Source organism: Salvelinus fontinalis, chromosome 3 (assembly GCF_029448725.1).
Source record: "Salvelinus fontinalis isolate EN_2023a chromosome 3, ASM2944872v1, whole genome shotgun sequence".
In the NCBI taxonomy this organism is placed as follows: domain Eukaryota; kingdom Metazoa; phylum Chordata; class Actinopteri; order Salmoniformes; family Salmonidae; genus Salvelinus; species Salvelinus fontinalis.
In genome coordinates this window covers 9,171,771-9,193,758 of record NC_074667.1, presented here as the reverse complement: position 1 = coordinate 9,193,758, position 21,988 = coordinate 9,171,771, and the positions used below count along the sequence as shown (strand labels likewise).

Below are 21,988 nucleotides of genomic sequence, written 5' to 3'. Positions count from 1 at the left end.
TTGTGTTACAATACTGTAATGTGAAGCAGTGACAACCAGAAGGGTGAGTGTTATACGCTGTTATAACTCTAAAACACACTATTATCATGGACATAACAAATTGATACCCCCATAAAAAACAATTAGACATTTTGACAAAACTGGTTTAATTCCACACTGCTTTTTACATGCTTGTCTTCTTCATTGGTCCTTTTTCCATGAGCTGGTTTCCTGTAAAAGGTTGCTGTAATGAGTGATCAAGATGACACCGGATCAAAACCTGTCAGCAGCATCAATATCAACAGTGCACAAACAGCTTAATGTTGGTGTTTATCACTAATGTCTAATGTAGGAAAAAGGGCACAATTGTATTATGACTGAATAGTGTTCTGGAGCAGCTGTGATGCCCTTTTGATTTATTTGCATTGACTGACAGTTTAGTAGCCTATAATACTGAAAAGACTCTCCCCCCAAAGTGCTCCCAGCCCCTGATCTCTGAGTAGAGTGCTTCTCCTGGACAGGAGGTGTCCACCAGCTGCCGGTGCCCGTGGAGGGTGAAGTTGGCCTGCAGGCGCCTGGCATCCACTGCACACTTGGCCAGGTGTTGGCGTACCAGATCCAGGGCATGGCGTGAGGGCAGAGAGGAGCAGTAGTTGCCAATGAAGGCCACACTGTAACCATAAGAGTTCTGCCCCCTGGTGTGGGTGCCAAGGTGATGCCAGCCGCGCCCCTCGTAGATGTACCCATCAGAACCAACCACAAAGCTGAGGGGAACATACATTTAGGAGTTGGAGTGATAAAACAAATTGCATTATCTCACAACCCTGATTCCTGTTATAGCATCTTGTCATTATATATTGCTATACTGTGTAACATCATGTCAAGATTTGCTATAATATGACTGCTTCAGTAATTGTAGGCTGACACAGCACACTTGTCTCCATCTATGAAGCTTAGTATAAAGGGTTTGTTAATATCTGCGAATGGATGAGGGGGTCAAAGGTCACCTATATCCGATGTCGGCCCAACCGTGGTCTTCTTGGTGGAAGCGCTGCATGGCCCTCCTGGAGCACTGCCAGAAGGAGTGACAGGTCCTGTCTGGCTCGAAGGTGTGGTGGATATACAGGAAGGGGAGGGGCAGGGCAAGAGGGAAGGGAGACCCTCAGTAGGGTGCCGCTCCCCACTGACACAATGGGATGATGGGAGGGCAGTCTAGAGAGGAGAGGTTGAATCAGAGCAGAACAGGTTCAATTACTCTTCATATTTACAGACCAATTTTCTGTAGTCTTCAAATTAATAGCCATTTATTACCTACAATTTCATAATTATAGGGGTAAATGATTCCCTCTCCCCCACACTGAGACTCACCCCAGTATCTGTGGACAAATTCCAGCATTCCGTCTCTAACTGCTTTTTCCACCCCTGTATCCTTGGCTATCCACCGAGTGTCCTCCAGCCTCCACACCAGGTATAGGGTCTCCATCACCTGCCTCTGATTGTCCAAGGTGCCCAGCAGGGCTTGGGAAATCTCTCGACGCTTGGGGCCGATGTGGCTGGATACAACACCCAGGTCTTGCCCCTCCAGGACATGGTTGTAGTAACCTTTCAGCACCCCGCTGAGTTTACCAGGCTGTTCAGAGGGGGCCAGGGTGGCAAGATCCATGCCCAAAATGGACCCATCCATTCCCCCGTTGACGAGGGCATCGGTGGCCAGGGTGGGCACCCACGACAGCTTGAACACCCTGGGGTGGGTTACGTTGTCCCAGCAGCCATCCGGCTCCAGACGCTGAGCGGGTGGAAAGTCCTGGAGGCTAAGGAACGACAACCCTATGTTTTTTGGCCAAAGTGAGGGGAAACATGCCCAGAGGAGGGGTGCCCTCCAGCTTAGCTTTCAGACACACCTCAATGCCTAGTAGCATTGGAGCGATGGCCACTGTGGTGCCATATTGGATCAGTACGACCCCTCACTCCTCACCACGGTCCGTCACAAAAAGGTGGATGGCTGTGTCGAAGTAGCCTAAGAGAGTGGTGCTGAACACAGCGGTGTGGGTGTGGATGATGTTGTTTGAGGCCCCCAGGAAGTGCAGGATTAGTGGGTCCTTGTGTCTTGCCATCCTGCGTAGCCTCCTCATTGAGACATCTGATCTGATGCTATCATAATAATGGGAAGCTGAGACATCCATTTCACAACTCTGTCTAGGGGCCTGTCCCATTCACCAGTTCTGTCAACTGTTTGGATCAAACCTGAAATTCATACATTAACGACAGCAATATGTAGAATATTTATTGAATGACATTTAATAGAACATCATCACCATCTGTGGGTCGTCTGACACAGATACATGTGGTTGTTTGTGCTCAGTGGCTTTTGGGCTCAGTTTCCTGTCTAAACCAGCTGCACTTCCTACTATGTGTGTTTCATGAGATTGTGACCATGAGTTTGAATTGGATCGGCAGCCAAGAATTCTGATCTAACACCATTGGATAGGTGAAAACAGGGTTCCACAAAGCAGTTCTCTCTGATCAGTGCCATACCAGAGAACCATTTTCAAAGTACTCTCCTTTGAGTTGTGGATTCTCTTTTGAAATGTCTCCTTATGCAACCTAAAATTGACTTAGTTAGAAGACATACTAGCAACTTCCAATAGCTTTGTCAAAGCCCCACCACTACAACCATCATTTATCTAAACCTTTACTCAGAAACACTGGAGGGCACTATTACACCAATATAACTGAACTGTCATCAGGAGATACAATTGAACATACTGTAACACCTATTTTAGTCCCTGTGTTGGTTGCCTGTAGTTTAATAATTGATTTTAAAAGCACTACGTGGCCCTGCACCTGAATACATGTCTGACATGTTTTTAAGATACTGTATGTGCCCGGTCGGTCCCTCAGATCTTCTGGCACGGGTCTTTTAGTTGTTTCAAAGGTGAGAACCAAAACGTTTGGTGGGGCTGCCTTCAGCCGCTATGGTCCTGGCCTTTAGAACAGCCTGCCGGAGGATCTGAGGGCCTCAGAAACTGTAGACATTTTGAAGAGCTACTTTTTAGCCGTGCTTTTGTTTAGGCCTACTATCTATTTTATCCCATTGTATTGATCTTATTTATTTTCATTTATTTTAGTGCATTAGTCTCTCATGTACACTGTGGTTATTTTACTATTTTAATTTCTCATTTTAATATTTCTAACCTTTTATTATTTTATTTTCGCTGCACTTTGAAATGCATCATCTGTAAGAAATGTGCTATGCAAATAAAGTTGTGATTTGGTTTTGATTAGGAAAATAGCCCACAGTAGAGCCATTCAACCACAAAATTACACTAATATGCAAAGTTTCTCAAATGATTTCGTACAGATTTACTAGTGTGTAATGCAGTAATACTGTGACTAATGCATACTTAAGTACTTCTCAAACAGCTTAATAGTCTGGATAATGAATTAGTAAGTGTTCTTTAAAGCATTCTTCATACTATAGTGAGTTATATGAAAAACACTCATGAAAACAGTTTTGTTGTGGTTCAGATCCCCTTTATTTTTATTATTACAAAAAGGCAGTTGGAAGGAAAGGGGGAGATGGTGGAGAAATTCAGTCACCGAGGCAAGTGTGGCCCAGAGTTGTGTGTGCTTGAGTCACTGCTCTTTGGGGAGGCTGTTGGAGCATGTGAAGAACTTCCACACACGTCGGAAGAATCGTAGAACGCCATTTTTCTTCTGCTTCTTTGTGTCACTGCGCACCACTTCCGCTGCGTTCGACACCTCGGGCACTCCGCTGCACACCTCAGGAAGGCTCTCGTTGGATGCAAAATAGGACTGAACAGACAATGCAGAGCAGTGCGAGAGTCAGAACAACACATATGTCCTTTAGCTGTTTCACAAAACATACCATAGACATCCAAAGTCAAAGATTCTAGTAGCTAATTTATAATATTGTCCAGTTTCAGACAACCCTGATGCACCCCACTTAGAAAGACAGTTGACCTTTCATTCACGAAACAGGCTTCTTGTTCCTTACCTTTGGGAGTCGTGCAATCATATCATTGAAGTCTTTGGTCAGCTGATCTTCCCAGCCCTCCTTCAGCCACCCTTTGGATCTCACCACCTTGCTGAGGACATTTTCAGTGTCCCGAAGGTCTTCAGCAGCCTCAGTCTTTGTATCACTGGACACCTCTTCCACTGCGTTTGGTGCCTCAGGCACCTCACTGAACATCTCAGGACATTCCCTGCACACCTCAGAATCTCCACTGTACACTTCAGGCATTTCACTGCATACCTCTGGACCTCCACTGAACACCTCAGGCACTCTAGTGCACACCTCAGGACGGCTCTCAGTGGATAGGAGCACCACCTTGCTTAGGCCATTTCCAGTTTTCAGAAGATTTCCAGTAGCCTCTATCTTCATTGTGTCACTGCACACCTCTTTTACTGCGTTTGACGCCTCAGGACCTCTGCTGCACACCTCAGGAAGGCTCTCGGTGGATCCGAAATAGGACTAAACAGACAGTGCAGCAATGAAACAGTAAGGAAAACACATTTGTCATTTAAAAAAAAAAAAAACTAGGTCAAAGATTATAGTAGCTAATTTATAATATTGTCCAGTTTGAGACAACCCTGATACACCCCACTTACAAAGACGATTGACCTTTCATTTACAAAACAGGATTCTTGTTCCTTACCTTTGGGACTTTTGCAATCATATCATTGAAGTCTCTGGTCAGCTGATCTTCCCAGTCCTGCTTCATCCACCCTTTGGGGTTCACCACCTTGCTGAGGACTTTTCCAGTGTCCAGAAGGTCTTCAGCAGCCTCTGTTGTCTTTGTGTCACTGGACACCTCTTCCACTGCGTATGACACCTCAGGCACTCCACTGCACACCATAGGCACTCCACTGCAACCCCCAGGTTCTCCGCTGCTCAGCCCAGGCACTCCACTGCACACCTCAGGACCGCTGCACAGCTCAGCCTCTCCATTGCACACCTCAGGATGGCTCTGGGTGGATAGCTGCTCCGCCTTACTCAGGACATTTCCAGTGTCCAGAAGGTCGTCAGCAGCTTCTGTCGTCTTTGTGTCACTGGACACCTCTCCCACTGCATTTGACACCTCAGGCACTCCACTGCACACCTTTGGACCTCTGCTACACATCTCAGGAAGGCTCTCAGTGGATCCGAAATAGGACTAAGCAGACAATGCAGAGCAATGAAAGAGTAAGAACAAAACAGATATCTGTCCTGTTTCACAAAACATACCACAGACATCCAAAGTCAAAGATTATAGCAGCTTATTTGTATTATTGTCCCGCTTGAGACATCTCTGATACACCCAACTTCCAAAGACATTTGACCTTTCATTCACAAAACAGGCTTCTTGGTCCTTACCTTTGGTAGTTCCGTAATCATATCATAGATTTTTGGGGTTAGCTGATCTTTGCAGCTCTCCTTCAGACACCCTTTGGGCTTCACCACCTTGCTGAGGACCTTTCCATCTCCAGCAGCCCCTTTCTCCACACTGACCAGGGCCAGCAGCTCATCCTGAACGTCCACCACATCGTTATTAGGAGACTCCTCTGAAGCCTCCTCATTGGTGTTGTGAATGTCAGCAGCCCCAGCGACACTGGCCGGGCACTTGGTCTTTGGACTTTTCTCTTCAATTAGAGTTTCCTTTGAAGAGGTCTCAGAATGTCCATACAGCTCAGTGAGCTGTAAATGGACAGAGACATACAGAACTATCCTATAGCTACTTCACAAATACAACAAACCAAAGACATCCAAAGTTGACTGTAATTCCAATGTAATATTGACCAACGTTGAACACCATATTATACACAGAAATGACAAAGATGCTTGACATTCTTTTCAAAGAAACAATATTGGCATTGCAGATGGCTCTTATGTCTTACCTCAGTGGCCTGGCATGTCTCATCCTTTAGATGCAAGAAGTTCAACTTCCAACACTCCTCTTTCAGAAGCTGGATGGCTCCGTTGGGCGCCGTGTCCACGATGACATCGGACATCCTTAATTCATCCTGAACTCTCTGGCAACTGACCAGGAGAACTCTCTCTGTCTCCTGTATTTCCAGGCCCCTCTTTGTATCCCAAGTCTATGTAACAACATAATATGTAATTAACAGACCGTTGATGTATCAGGTGAGACTGGACACTGGTCCATCATTGAAATGTTGGGAAAAATTACAACTGTTTCTCTCTTTGGGTACAAAAATGAGCTAGCTGATATCTTAAGCGCTTTACAGTGGGTGTACTGTTTGCTCTACATAGTCCTCACCAATTCAGCTACACAGACCTTCCTCCATCTCTTCCATGTCTCTGTCTCACGCCTTCATGTGAATATGGAAATGTATCAGACTATGTCTGTCTACACTATCTATCAAACGATTGCTGTCATCTGATATATTTTGATACATTGGGGTTATCATTTACACTTGTCTAATGATGTGATAAACTCAAGTTACCTTGAAGTATAACGTTTTGTACAATTCAAAAATAGTCTGAGAACACTGCACTCACTCCAAGAAGACTCTTTTTCCTGCCAGGAGCCAGGCCTTCATTGGTCTCAGAGGGAGGTCCAGTGGGATCCTTCCCTGGGCTTTCAGTGTACAGAATTGCCTCTTGAGCATTTTCTGCAATAGAGTCTTCAATTAGTTACTAAACCAGTTAGAATGTGGCAAGCAGAGAGTGATATGAATTGGTTCATGGCACAAACTAACGGCTCCTCCATGGAGAATGATGAGGCCTTTTTTGATTATTTGTTTTTGTTGCCCAAAGCTCTGCAGAAAGAGCAAGGGTTACTGAGCACAGAACCCAAGACCAGATGTCTACAGCAGTACATCTGTCTTTTTCAAATGAATGCTGGAAAAGGTTATTTTAATGGGAAAAATATACATTATACCTTACATAGAACAACAACATGCAATATAAACAATGAAAGTGCATATGAGATTAATGAGACCTTAATTATGATGAGGAAGTCATCTTAGATGATCGATAAATTGGTTGTATAGCTAACAGATTCGATATGATTCAAGTAACGTGTTTTTCGAAAATGTCGAATGCGTACAATATCGGTCCTTCTCATTATGGGAAGACCTACTTACCTTACTGAGAACAGGAAAAAATATACGATTTTTTGATTGACTTGAATGAAGAATTCGCGTTTGCTATCGATTTACTGTAGGTTGGTTGTGATTGTGAATAAATTAACCTCTGAGTAATACACATAGAATTTGGAATTCAAATGTATGTTATTGGACATTGTGACGAGCATGGGATTCTAATATAGATTCTATTTCTATGGTGACACGTTCCTTATTGCGCACATCGTCGTACATTTCTGAGCACATTTATTTATCCTGTTGTAACATTTGCCCTGGCCAATCCTATTTCTTCCTAATGAATACAGATCCTGTAACATTTTTACTCGATGTCACTGGATAAAACGTCATTTATGATGGTTTATTGGCATTGGCAATTCGCATACAAAAGGGTTAGAGAAATATATAAAACATGCAATACAATATTAAAATGTGTTGGTTTAAAAATCGCTTCAAAATTGAAGACAACAGGCTAGTTAAAGTAGGCTATATGGAATGAATTACAGAATCAATCAATACGATTTACAGTATGCTTAGGTGTCAATTGGTTGGTGGTTGGATATTTAACATTATACTGTACTTTTAATACATTGAAAGTGTATGAAAATAGCAAAATCAGTGTTGATTGAACAAATATGCCATGATTGTTAATCCATGCTGCTGAAGCAAATAAATACGACAAAACTTTACCAAATACAAAATGGATAAGAATATTTGGATGATTCAGAATCAATTGAAGAGCTTGAACGATTCATTGACGAGAGATACTTACGAGCTCAAAGAAACATGTCGCTGGTTTCGGAGGATTCAAGCATTGTTAAGGACAACCAACCCAATCAACAAAACAAACCAAAACCAAGTTGGCCAATAGGTATCAACGATGGAACCAAACCATCCCCTAGTAAGAGGGCGCACGTGTGGCGAGTGGGGAGAGGTTTACTGATATGGATGTTGACTTGTTAAAATCCATCAATGAAAGGCTTGCCAAACTTGATATCTTGGATATATTACGAGAGGACATGAATGTATTATGTGCTAGTCTAGAATTCAGCCAACGTCAGATTGATGATCTAAGGAAAGAGAACACGGCGCTGAAAGGTACTGTAGACTATTCATGGCAAGGTGGAGGTGGTGCAAAGGGAGAACAAACAACTTAAAGAAACCTTGCTTGATGTACAGTGTCGATCAATGCGGGACAATCTAATATTTTCAGGGATACCGGAGAATGACAACAGCAGAGGCTGTGAGGACACAGTCCGAGACTTTATGTCAACTCAACCTAAACTGCCCACTGATGTTGTGCGTAATGTCACTTTCTCTAGAGTCCATAGAATAGGTACGGCCTCTGGAAATTGACCACGGGCTATCTTTGCACGTTTTGACAAATTTAAGGAAAAGGAAATGACGAAGAACATCGGCAGAGAACTCAGAAACACTGATTTTGGAATGAATGATCACTTTCCCACCGAGATCAATGAAAGGAGAGAAGAAAAAAATCCCATGACCGAAACGCATTTAGATGCGTCTGTAAATGATGGGCAAATGAACATTCTTGGATATAGTCTCCTGAGAAGGGATAGGAATAGGAATAGTGGGGGTGTAGCACTGTACATTCAGAATCATATACCTTTTAAGAGGAGGGATGACCTTAATGTGTGTCAAGTAGAAGCACTATGGGCTCAAGTACATCTGACTCACCAGACAGCCATATTGGTGGGATGTGTGTATAGACCTCCTTGCTCTAAGGTGTCCTATTTGGATGACTTATGTACTGGGTTTGACCAGGCCACAGATAGCAACAGAGATGTATTTATCTTGGGTGATTTTAATATAAATGGGAAGGATCACAATAATTCGAATAGAACAAAATTGATGAGATATGCCGAGAACTGTGGTTTGAAACAAATGGTTAATGATACTCAATTAAGTTGGGTCATCATTCAGACACATGCATTGACCTGATTTTCTGTAATATACCATTGCAATGCTTAAAAGCCAGAGCAATGCCAGTGGGCTGGATAGACCATAATATTGTGATCATAACCATGAACACTAAGGTTCCAAAGAATGAAGGGATGAACTAAATCACGCTACAGAATGTTTTATTGATTTGCTCACTGAGGTAATGAACCGTCATGCCCCTATAAGAAAAAGTACAGTTGGTGCTCGTCCATCTCCATGGAGTGATGATGAACTGGGTGAGTCTTTTTCTCAAAGAAATATGGCAGCAGCCAAGTCTTAGCAGCCAAGTCAAATTTAGAAATTGATGAACAGAATTATAGAACATTACGTAATTATACAAAGAAATATGCAAAGAATTTTATTTTATTTTACACAATGCTTTAATTGATTCTAAAAAAGTATGGAACACAGTTAAGGGCTTACCGGTACTTGGTACATCTATCTCATCATGCCCATCTAGTGTGGAGGTTGACGGGAAAATAATAAGAAAACCAGTTGATATTGCCAATCATTTTGCAGAGTTTTTTACAAAGAAAATGTATTTACTGAGCAACAATGTAAACATACATTCTTCCAAACAAGCTATTTGTAACGGCTTTCGTCGGTAGAAGGAGAGGACCAAAGCGCAGCGTGATTAGTGTTCATCTTAATTTAATGATAATCAAAAACTGAACAATACAAATTACAAAACAACAAAAAAGTGAAAACCGAAACAGTTCTATCTGGTGCAGACACACAAAGACTGAAAACAACCACCCACCAAAACACAATAGAACACAGGCTACCTAAATATGGTTCCCAATCAGAGACAATGACTAACACCTGCCTCTGATTGAGAACCATATCAGGCCAAACGAGAAACCCCACATAGAAACAGAAAACATAGATAATACCCACCCAACTCACACCCTGACCACACTAAAACAAAGAAAATACAAAAGAACTATGGTCAGAACGTGACACTATTGTCCAATGGTGTAACGGCTGTAATGCCTCCTCCTCAGGTGAGGAGGAGGAGTAAGGGTCGGATCAAAACGCAGCGTTGTATGCAGACATAATATATTTATTAAAGACAAGACGAACACGAAAAACACTTGGAAAATTACAAAACAACAAAACGACGTAGAAAGACCTGAACTTGAGAACTTACATAAACACGAAGAACGCACGAACAGGTAAGACTAGCCAAACGAATGAACAAACGAAACAGTCCCGTGTGGTGTAACAGACACAGACACAGGAACAATCACCCACAAACAAACAGTGAGAACAGCCTACCTTAATATGGTTCTCAATCAGAGGAAACGTCAAACACCTGCCTCTAATTGAGAACCATATCAGGCAACACATTCAACCCAACATAGAAACACATAACATAGACTACCCATCCAGCTCACATCCTGACCAACTAAACAAAGTAAAACAAAGGCAAATAAGGTCAGGAACGTGACAAATGGATTGATGATCATATTATGAGCAACAAGACCTGCTCTTTTAGTCTGCAAACGGTGTCAGTGGAGGAGGTGTTAAACCTATTGAAGTCAATACCTGACGGTAAATCTACAGGTTATGGTCTTATGGACAATGTTTTGCTTCGCTGTGCTGCTCCCCAGATTGCAGTTCCATTGAGATACATATTTAATTGGTCACTGGAAAAGGGGATGTTTGCAAATGTATGGAAGCAGGCGAAACTGTGTCATTTTGTTTCTGTGTCACTGTGTCATTTTTGACTTTTCGTCTGCGCCTAGTGATCGCGTGTCATGAATTTGGAATACTGGGCTAAACGTGCAAACAAAAAGGAGGTATTTGGACATAAAGGTGAACTTTATCGAACAAATTAAACTTTTATTGTGGAACTGGGATTCCTGGGAGTGCATTCTGATGAACATCATCAAAGGTAAGTGAATATCTATAATGCTATTTCTGACTTCTGTTGACTCCAACATGGCTGATATCTGTTTGACTTGATTTGATGTCTGAGCGCCGTACTCAGATTATTGCATGGTTTGCTTTTTCCGTAAAGTTTTTTTTAAATCTGACACAGCGGTTGCATATCTTTAATTCTGTGAATAACACTTGTATCTTTTATCAATTTTTATTATGAGTATTTCTGTAAATTGATGTGGCTCTGTGCAAATTCACAGGATGGTTTGGAGGCAAAGCCAAATGTGAACTGAGGTTTTTGGATATAAATATGAACTTGATCGAACAAAACATACATGTATTGTGTAACATGTTGTCCCGGGAGTGTCATCTGATGAAGAAAATCAAAGGTTAGTGATTCATTTTATCTCTATTTCTGCTTTTTGTGACTCCTCTCTTTGGTTGTAAAATCACTGGATGCTTTCTGTGACTAGTTGCTGACCTAACATAATATGTTCTGCTTTCGCCTAATAGCCTTTTTGAAATCGGACACTGTGGTTGGATTAACGAGTAGATTATCTTTAAAATGGTGTCTAATACTTGTATGTTTGAGAAATTTGAATTATGAGATTTCTGTTGATTGAATTTGGTGCCCTGCAATTTTATTGGCTGTTCGCGATCCCAGACAGGTTAAACAGACAGACAGGTTAAACTGTGGAATACCGCAGGGCAGCTGCCTTGGGCCACTTCGTTATTTAATATATACCAACGACCTTCCCTATGCCTTAGCTGAACTTCAAGCTACAATATTTGCAGATGATACTACAATTTACGCAGCAAGACAGTCGGTTCAACAGGTACAGCGAGATTTACAAGGAGATTTAGAGAATATCAGGGAGTGGGTTTGCCAGAACAAACTTGTTTTAAACACCAAGAACACCAAAGTTATGTTGGTCTGTTCCACTAGGAACAGGCCAAAACATCATGGGATACAATTAAGTATGGGAGGAGTATAAATTGAAGAGGTGTCAGAAACCAAACTATTGGGAGTGCAGCTAGACAACTGCTTATCATGGGCGTCTAAAATAACTAATCAATGTAAAAATAAATATTTAAACAGTGTGCATAATCGGAAGGATAGCTAAATATTTACCAGGAAAAATTATTAAGCAAATGACACAAGCATTAATTGAGAGTCAGCTGGACTTCTGTTCTGTGGTCTGGGGAAATGCATCATCAAGTGAAGTTAGGAGGCTGCAGATTGCACAGAACAAAGCAGCAAGGATTGTTTTAAGGTGGAGACATGGTTCTTCTGTTGCAGTCATGTGCAATGTTCTTGGTTGGTCATCAATCGACAAGATAATTGAAAAAAAACATGCTTATTTTATTTCATAATATAATTTTTTTTAAATGCCAAGTTCTATTCACAACGGTATTCAGTTGGTAAGAGACAGACATTCCGTAAACACTAGGAATAGATTGTCCACCATCTATGCGTTATCCAGACAGAAAAGAGAAATAGGCAAAAAACATTTTGATTTAGAGCAAAAAAGAAATTGAATAAATTAACTTAGCAAACCAGAAACCTTCAATATTGAGGCAGATCACGGGGTTTGGTCAAGATGTTTGCCCAGATCAGACACGGACAGAGAAGGATTAGCTCAGTTTCAAGGGTGTTTATTTAAATAATAGATCAAAAAGAAAAGGATAGGTCTCCCCCATGAGACCCTCTCCGGGATACCGTCTTCGGGGTTCCAGGTCTGGCTGTATCCTGTCGGGCACAAAACTGAACTCCGTCTTGTTACCTCTGGAACCGTCAAATATATATATTACATTGGTACCCCAGGTAATCTTAGGTTTTATGACATACAGTCGGGAGGAACTACTGGATATAAGAGCAACGTCATCTCACCATCATTACGACCAGGAATACGACTTTCCTGACTTTCCTTTCCTGATCCTGTGTTTTGCCCACCACACTGGACAATGGATCGGATCCCAGCCAATACAACGATGCCGTAAAAGGGGCAGACGAAGCGGTCTTCTGGTCAGGCTCCGGAGACGGGCACATCGCGCACCGCTCCCGAGCATACTACTTGCCAATGTCCAGTCTCTTGACAACAAGGTTGATGAAATCCGAGCAAGGGTAGCATTACAGAGAGACATCAGAGACTGTAACGTTCTTTGCTTCACGGAAACATGGCTCACTCGAGACACGCTATCGGAGTCGGTACAGCTAGGTGGTTCCTTTACGCATCGCTCCGACAGAAACAAACATCTTTCTGGTAAGAAGAGGGGCGGGGGGGTATGCCTTATGATTAACGAGACGTGGTGTGATCATAACAACATACAGGAACTCAAGTCCTTCTGTTCACCTGACTTAGAATTCCTCACAATCAAATGTCGACCGCATTATCTACCAAGAGAATTCTCTTCGATTATAATCACAGCCGCATATATTCCCCCCCAAGCAGACACATCGATGGCCCTGAACAAAATTTATTTGATTCTATGTTAACTGGAAACCACATATCCTGAGGCTGCATTCATTGTAGCTGGGGATTTTAACAAGGCTAATCTGAAAACAAGACTCCCTAAATTCTATCAGCATATCGATTGTGTTACCAGGGCTGGTAAAACCCTGGATCATTGTTATTTTAACTTCCGTGACGCTTTTAAGGCCCTCCCCCGCCCTCCTTTCGGAAAAGCTGACCACGACTCCATTTTGTTGCTTCCAGCCTATAGACAGAAACTAAAACAGGAAGCTCCCGCTCTCAGGTCTGTTCAACGCTGGTCCGACCAATCTGATTCCACGCTTCAAGATTGCTTCGATCACGTGGATTGGGATATGTTCCGCATTGCGTCAAACAACAACATTGACGAATACGCTGATTCGGTGAGCGAGTTCATTAGCAAGTGCATTGGCAATGACGTACCCACAGAAACTATTAAAACATTCCCTAACCAGAAACCGTGGATTGATGGCAGCATTCGCGCGAAACTGAAAGCACGAACCACTGCTTTTAACCAGGGCAAGGTGACCGGAAACATGACCGAATAGAAAAAGTGTAGCTATTCCCTCCAAGGCAATCAAACAAGCTAAGCGTCAGTATAGAGACAAAGTAGAGTCGCAATTCATCGGCTCAGACACAAGAGGTATATGGTAGGGTCTACAGTCAATCACGGATTACAAAAAGAAAACCAGCCCCGTCGCAGACCAGGATGTCTTGCTCCCAGACAGACTAAACAACTTCTTTGCTCGCTTTGAGGACAATACAGTGCCACTGACACGGCCCGCTACAAAAGCAAGCGGACTCTCCTTCACTGCAGCCGACGTGAGTAAAACATGTAAACGTGTTAACCCTCACAAGGCTGCAGGCCCAGACGGCATCCCCAGCCGCATCCTCAGAGCATGCGCAGACCAGCTGGCTGGTGTGTTTACGGACAAATTCAATCAATCCTTATCCCAGTCTGCTGTCCCCACATGCTTCAAGAGGGCCACCATTGTTCCTGTTCCCAAGAAAGCTAAGGTAAATGAGCTAAACGACTACCGCCCCGTAGCACTCACTTACGTCATCATGAAGTGCTTTGAGAGACTAGTCAAGGACCACATCACCTCCACCCTACCTGACACCCTAGACCCACTCCAATTTGCTTACCGCCCCAATAGATCCACAGACCCTGGGTCTCGACCCCGCCATGTGCAACTGGGTACTGGACTTCCTGACGGGCCGCCCCCAGGTGGTGAGGGTAGGTAACAACATCTCCACCCCGCTGATCCTCAACACTGGGGCCCCACAAGGGTGCATTCTGAGCCATCTCCTGTACTCCCTGTTCACCCACGACTGCGTGGCCATGCACGCCTCCAACTCAATCATGAAGTTTGCAGACGACACTACAGTGGTAGGCTTGATTACCAACAACGACAAGACGGCCTACAGGGAGGAGGTGAGGGCCCTCGGAGTGTGGTGTCAGGAAAATAACCTCACACTCAACGTCAACAAATCAAAGGAGATGATCGTGGACTTCAGGAAACAGCAGAGGGAGCACCCCCTATCCACACTGACAGGACAGTAGTGGAGAGGATAGAAAGTTTTAAGTTCCTCGGCGTACACATCACAGACAAACTGAATTGGTCCACCCACACAGACAGCGTGGTGAAGAAGGCGCAGCAGCGCCTCTTCAACCTCAGGAGGCTGAAGAAATTTGGCTTGTCACCAAAAGCACTCACAAACTTTTACAGATGCACAATCGAGAGCATCCTGTCGGACTGTATCACCGCCTGGTACGGCAACTGCTCCGCCCACAACAGTAAGGCTCTCCAGAGGGTAGTGAGGTCTGCACAACGCATCACCGGGGGCAAACTACCTGCCCTCCAGGACACCACCCGATGTCACAGGAAGGCCATAAAGATCATCAAGGACAACAACCACCCGAGCCACTGCCTGTTCACCCCACTATCATCCAGAAGGCGAGGTCAGTACAGGTGCATCAAAGCAGGGACCGAGAGACTGTTAAACAGCCACCACTAACATTGAGTGGCTGCTGCTATACATGTAAAAAATGTATCACCAGCCACTTTAAACAATGCCACTTAATATAATGTCTACATACCATAAATTACGCATATCATATGTATATACTGTACTCTATACCATCTACTGCATCTTGCCATCTTTATGTAATACATGTATCACTAGCCACTTTAAACAATGCCACTTAATATAATGTTTACATACCCTACATTACTCATCTCATATGTATATACTATACTTGATACCATCTACTGCATCTTGCCTATGCCGTTCTGTACCATCACTCATTTATATATCTTTATGTACATATTCTTCATCCCTTTACACTTGTGTGTATAAGGTAGCTGTTGTGAAATTGTTAGGTTAGATTGCTCGTTGGTTACTAATGCATTGTCAGAACTAGAAGCACAAGCATTTCGCTACCCTCGCATTAACATCTGCTAACCATGTGTATGTGACAAATACATTTGATTTGATTTGATATAACACGGGAATCCTTTCTTCCCCCTCCCTTCCTGTATACTGCCCTTCTGGCAGCTTTATGGGCCTCGCACAGCTGGTGAGCAATCCGCCCTTGATTACTCACCAGCTTCCAATCAGCCCCCAATTAGTCCTGGCTGGAGAGCCTGTCGAGACCTGGCACGTCCAGCAGATGGAGCCATCGCTTCGTGATGTATACTCCATCTGTTACCAGGCCTCGAGGAGTCTCCCCCTGGTGGTTGACCTGCTGTATGCCACAATATTTACATTTAAACATTATTTTAAAACCGATTAAATATAATACATAGAAATGTTGTGGGACTATAGTAGATGAAGAATCAATATTTTTTAGATTGAGTATTTATTGGGTCATTATGTTAGTATATTATGTATGTTTGTATTATATGTGAAAATGTGTTTGTATTATAAATTGTATTTTAATGTTTAAGGACTCTTGGAAGATTAGTCCAAATAGGGACTAAAAGAGATCCAAATCAAATCAAATCAATATTAATTTACACACCTGTTAAACATTTCACTCTCACAACCTGGTCAATATGTGTTTCATGAATTGGACAGATAGCCAAGATGTATAAATCATTAGCCAAAACAATTTAAAAGTCTTCCAATATCCCAACTGTCTCCCTACGCCACTAAAACTGATGCTATTTTTGTGTTAACGGCGATGTTTACAGTCATTTAATTGTAATTCACGTTTAATTAATTAACAAATTAACATTTTGATGTAGGCTAAGAGTTATAAGTTCATATAAAGAAACCAGTCAATTTAAATAAATAAATTAGGCTCTAATCTATGGATTTCACATGACTGGGCATAGGCCCACCCACTGGGGAGCCAGGTCCCGCCAATTAGAATGAGTTTTTCCCCACATAGGGGCTTTATCAAAGGCTGTCCTGGTGGCTGGTCTCAGACGATCCCACAGGTGAAGAAGTCAGATGTGGAGGTCCTGGGCTGGCGTGGTTACACGTGGTCTGCGTTTGTGAGGCCGATTGGACGTACTGCCAAATTCTCTAAAACGACGTTGGAGGTGGCTTATGGTTAGATACATTTACATTCAATGATCTGGCAACAGCTCTAGTGGACATTCCTGCAGTCAGCATGCCAATTACACACTCCCTCAACTTGAGACATCTGAGGTATTTTGTTGTGTGACAAAATTGCACATTTTAGAGTGGCTCTATATTCTCACCAGGACAAGGTGCACCTGTGTAATGATCATGCTCTTTAATCAGCTTCTTGAAATGGCACACCTGTCAGGTGGATGGATTATCTCGGCAGCGGAGAAATGCTCACTAACAGGAATGTAAATACATTTCAGCACAAAATTGGAGAGAAATATGCTTTTTGTGCGTATGGAAAATGTCTGGGATCTTTAATTTCAGCTCATGAAACATGGGACCAACACTTTACATGTTGCTCTAATATTTTTGTTCAGTACACTGTACATGTCTCTCTGTTGTGTTACAATACTGTAATGTGAAGCAGTGACAGCCAGAAGGGTGAGTGTTATACGCTGTTCTAACTCTAAAACACACTATTATCATGGACATAACAAATTGATACCCCCATACAAACCAATGAGACATTTTGACAAAACTGGTTTTATTCCACACTGCTTTTTACATGCTTGTCTTCTTCATTGGTCCTTTTTCCATGAGCTGGTTTCCTGTAAAAGGTTGCTGTAATGACTGATCAAGATGACACCGGATCAAAACCTGTCAGCAGCATCAATATCAACAGTGCACAAACAGCTTAATGTTGGTGTTTATCACTAATGTCTAATGTAGGAAAAAGGGCACAATTGTATTATGACTGAATAGTGTTCTGGAGCAGCTGTGATGCCTTTTTGATTGTGTATGTATTAAATGGATTAATTTGACATTGACTGACAGTTTAGTAGCCTATAAAACTGAACAGTCTCTCACCCCAATGTGCTCCCAGCCCCTGATCTCTGAGCAGAGTGCGTCTCCTGGACAGGAGGTGTCCACCAGCTGCCGGTGCACGTGGAGGGTGAAGTTGGCCTGCAGGCGCCCGGCATCCACAGCACACTTGGCCAGGTGTTGGCGTACCAGATCCAGGGCATGGCGTGAGGGCAGAGAGGAGGAGTAGTTGCCAATGAAGGCCACGTCGTAGCCATAAGAGTTCTGCCCCCTGGTGTGGGTGCCAAGGTGATGCCAGCCGCGCCCCTCGTAGATGTACCCATCAGAACCCACCACAAAGCTGAGGGGAACATACATTTAGGAGTTGGAGTTATAAAACAAATTGCATTATCTCACAACCCTGATTCCTGTTATAGCATCTTGTCATTATATATTGCTATACTGTGTAACATCATGTCAAGATTTGCTATAACATGACTGCTTCAGTAATTGTAGGCTGACACAGCACACTTGTCTCCATCTATGAAGCTTAGTATAAAGGGTTTGTTAATATCTGCGAATGGATGAGGGGGTCAAAGGTCACCTACAGTGGGGAGAACAAGTATTTGATACACTGCCGATTTTGCAGGTTTTCCTACTTACAAAGCATGTAGAGGTCTGTCATTTTTATCATAGGTACACTTCAACTGTGAGAGACGGAATCTAAAACAAATATCCAGAAAATCACATTGTATTATTTTTAAGTAATTAATTTGCATTTTATTGCATGACATAAGTATTTGATCACCTACCAATCAGTAAGAATTCTGGCTCTCACAGACCTGTTAGTTTTTCTTTAAGAAGTCCTCCTGTTCTCCACTCATTACCTGTATTAACTGCACCTGTTTGAACTCGTTACCTGTATAAAAGATACCTGTCCACACGCTCAATCAAACAGACTCCAACCTCTCCACAATGGCCAAGACCAGAGAGCTGTGTAAGGACATCAGGGATAAAATTGTAGACCTGCACAAGGCTGGGATGGGCTACATGACAATAGGCAAGCAGCTTGGTGAGAAGGCAACAACTGTTGGCGCAATTATTAGAAAATGGAAGAAGTTCAAGATTACGGTCAATCACCCTCGATCTGGGGCTCCATGCAAGATATCACCTCGTGGGGCATCAATGATCATGAGGAAGGTGAGGGATCAGCCCAGAACTACACGGCAGGACCTGGTCAATGACCTGAAGAGAGCTGGGACCACAGTCTCAAAGAAAACCATTAGCAACACACTACGCCGTCATGGATTAAAATCCTGCAGCGCACGCAAGGTCCCCCTGCTCAAGCCAGCGCATGTCCAGGCCCATCTGAAGTTTGCCAATGACCATCTGGATGATCCAGAGGAGGAATGGGAGAAGGTCATGTGGTCTGATGAGACAAAAATATAACTTTTTGGTCTAAACTCCACTCGCTGTGTTTGGAGGAAGAAGAAGGATGAGTACAACCCCAAGAACCCATCCCAAACGTGAAGCAGGGAGGTGGAAACATCATTCTTTGGGGCTGCTTTGCTGCAAAGGGGACAGGACGACTGCACCGTATTGAGGGGAGGATGGATGGGGCCATGTATCGCGAGATCTTGGCCAACAACCTCCTTCCCTCAGTAAGAGCATTGAAGATGGGTCGTGGCTGGGTCTTCCAGCATGACAACGACCCGAAACACACAGCCAGGGCAACTAAGGAGTGGCTCCGTAAGAAGCATCTCAAGGTCCTGGAGTGGTCTAGCCAGTCTCCAGACCTGAACCCAATAGAAAATCTTTGGAGGGAGCTGAAATTCCGTATTGCCCAGTGACAGCCCCAAAACCTGAAGGATCTGGAGAAGTTCTGTATGCAGGAGTGGGCCAAAATCCCTGCTGCAGTGTGTGCAAACCTGGTCAAGAACTACAGGAAACGTATGATCTCTGTAATTGCAAACAAAGGTTTCTGTACCAAATATTAAGTTCTGCTTTTCTGATGTATCAAATACTTATGTCATGCAATAAAATGCAAAGGAATTACTTAAAAATCATACAATGTGATTTTCTGGATTTTTGTTTTAGATTCCGTCTCTCACAGTTGAAGTGTACTTATGATAAAAATTACAGACCTCTACATGCTTTGTAAGTAGGAAAACCTGCAAAATCGGCAGTGTATCAAATACTTGTTCTCCCCACTGTATATCCGATGTCGGTCCAGCCGCGGTCTTCTTGGTGGAAGCGCTGCATGGCCCTCATGCTCCTGGAGCACTGCCAGAAGGAGTGACGGGTCCTGTCTGGCTCGAAGGTGTGGTGGATATACAGGAAGGGGAGAGGCAGGGCAAGAGGGAAGGGAGACCCTCGGTAGGGTGCCGCCACTGACACCGTGGGATGATGGGAGGGCAGTCTGGAGAAGAGAGGTTGAACCAGAGTAGAACAGGTTCAATTACTCTTCATATTTACAGACCAATTTTCTGTAGACTTCAAATGAATGGCCATTTATCATCTACAATTTCATAATTACAGGGGTAAATTATTCTCTCACCCTGAGACTCACCCCAGTATCTGTGGACAAATTCCAGCATTCCGTTTCTCAATGCTTTTTCCACCCCTGTATCCTTGGCTATCCACTGAGCGTCCTCCAGCCTCCACACCAGGTATAGGGTCTGCATCACCTGCCTCTGATTGTCCAAGGTGCCCAGCAGGGCTTGGGAAATCTCTCGACGCTTGGGGCCGATGTGGCTGGATACAACACCCAGGTCTTGCCCCTCCAGAACATGATTGTAGTAACCTTTCAGCACCCCGCTGAGTTTACCAGGCTGTTCAGAGGGGGCCAGGGTGGCAAGATCCATGCTCAAGATGGACCCATCCATTCCCCCGTTGACGAGGGCATCGCTGGCCAGGGTGGGCATCCGCGACATCTGGAACACTCTGGGGTGGGTCACGTTGTCCAATCAGCCGTCTGGCTCCAGACGCTGAGCGATTGGAAAGTCCTGGAGGCTAAGGAATGACAACCCTAGGTTTTTGGCTAAGGTGAGGGGAAACATGCCCAGAGGAGGGGTGCCCTCCAGCTTAGCTTTCAGACCCACCTCAATGCCTAGAAGCATGGGAGCGATGGCCACTGTGGTGCCATCTTGGGTCAGAACGACCCCTCTCTCCTCACCATGGTCCGTCTCAAAATGGTGGATGGCTTTGTCGAATATGCCAAAGAGAGTGGTGCTGAACACAGAGGTGTGGGTGTGGATGATGTTGTTGGAGGCCCCCTGGAAGTGCAGGGTGAGTGGGTCCTCGTGTCTTGCCGTCCTGCGTAGCCTCCTCATTGAGACATCTGATCTGATGCTATGATAATAATGGGAAGCTGAGACATCCATTTTACAACTCTGTCTAGAGGCCTGTCCCATTCACCAGTTCTATCAACTATTCGGATCAAACTTGAAATTGATACATTAGCGACAGCCATATGTAGAATATTTATTGAATGACATTTAATAGAACATCATCACCATCTGTGGGTCGTCTGACACAGATACATGTGGTTGTTTGTGCTCAGTGGCTTTTGGGCTCAGTTTCCTCTCTAAACCAGCTGCACTTCCTACCATGTGTGTTTCATGAGATTGTGACCGTGAGTTTGAATTGGACCGGCAGTCAAGAATTCTGATCCAACACCATTGGATAGGTGAAAACAGGGTTCCACAATACAGTTCTCTCTGATCAGTGCCAGACCAGAGAACCATTTTCAAAGTACTCTCCTTTGAGTTGTGGATTCTCTTTTGAAATGTCTCCTTATGCAACCTAAAACTGACTTAGTTAGAAGACATACTAGCAACTTCCAATAGCTTTGTCAAAGCCCCACCACTAGAACCATCATTTATCTAAACCTTTACTCAGAAACACTGGAGGGCACTATTACACCAATATAACTGAACTGTCATCAGGAGATACAATTGAACATACTCTACACCTATTTTAAAGTCCCTGTGTTGGTTGCCTGTAGTTTAATAATTGATTTTAAAAGCACTACGTGGCCCTGCACCTGAATACATGTCTGACATGTTTTTAAGATACTGTATGTGCCCGGTCGGTCCCTCAGATCCTCTGGCACGGGTCTTTCAGTTGTTCCAAAGGTGAGAACCAAAACGTTTGGTGGGGCTGCCTTCAGCCACTATGTT

The 21,988-nt window shown here is 43.6% G+C and overlaps 1 protein-coding gene and 1 pseudogene across 2 annotated transcripts; both read right to left on the bottom strand.

Annotated features, from left to right (window-relative positions):
- Positions 1–424: 424 nt before the first annotated feature.
- On the bottom strand, positions 425–21,139 carry LOC129835130 (uncharacterized; annotated as a pseudogene).
- LOC129838096 (uncharacterized) lies at positions 3,492–8,213 on the bottom strand. Of its 2 annotated transcripts, none has more exons than XM_055904817.1 (7): positions 7,859–8,213; positions 6,503–6,615; positions 5,878–6,078; positions 5,357–5,677; positions 4,659–5,156; positions 3,998–4,474; positions 3,492–3,795 (listed from the first exon to the last, which is right to left on the bottom strand). In XM_055904817.1, the coding sequence occupies exons 3-7, from the start codon at positions 5,989–5,991 to the stop codon at positions 3,616–3,618; spliced, it is 1,590 nt and encodes a 529-aa protein (XP_055760792.1). In that variant the 5' UTR covers positions 5,992–6,078; positions 6,503–6,615; positions 7,859–8,213; the 3' UTR covers positions 3,492–3,615. The 2 variants fall into 2 exon arrangements, with proteins under 2 accessions (XP_055760792.1, XP_055760801.1); XM_055904826.1 differs by lacking the exon at positions 7,859–8,213 and adding an exon at positions 7,090–7,827.
- Positions 21,140–21,988: the final 849 nt, after the last annotated feature.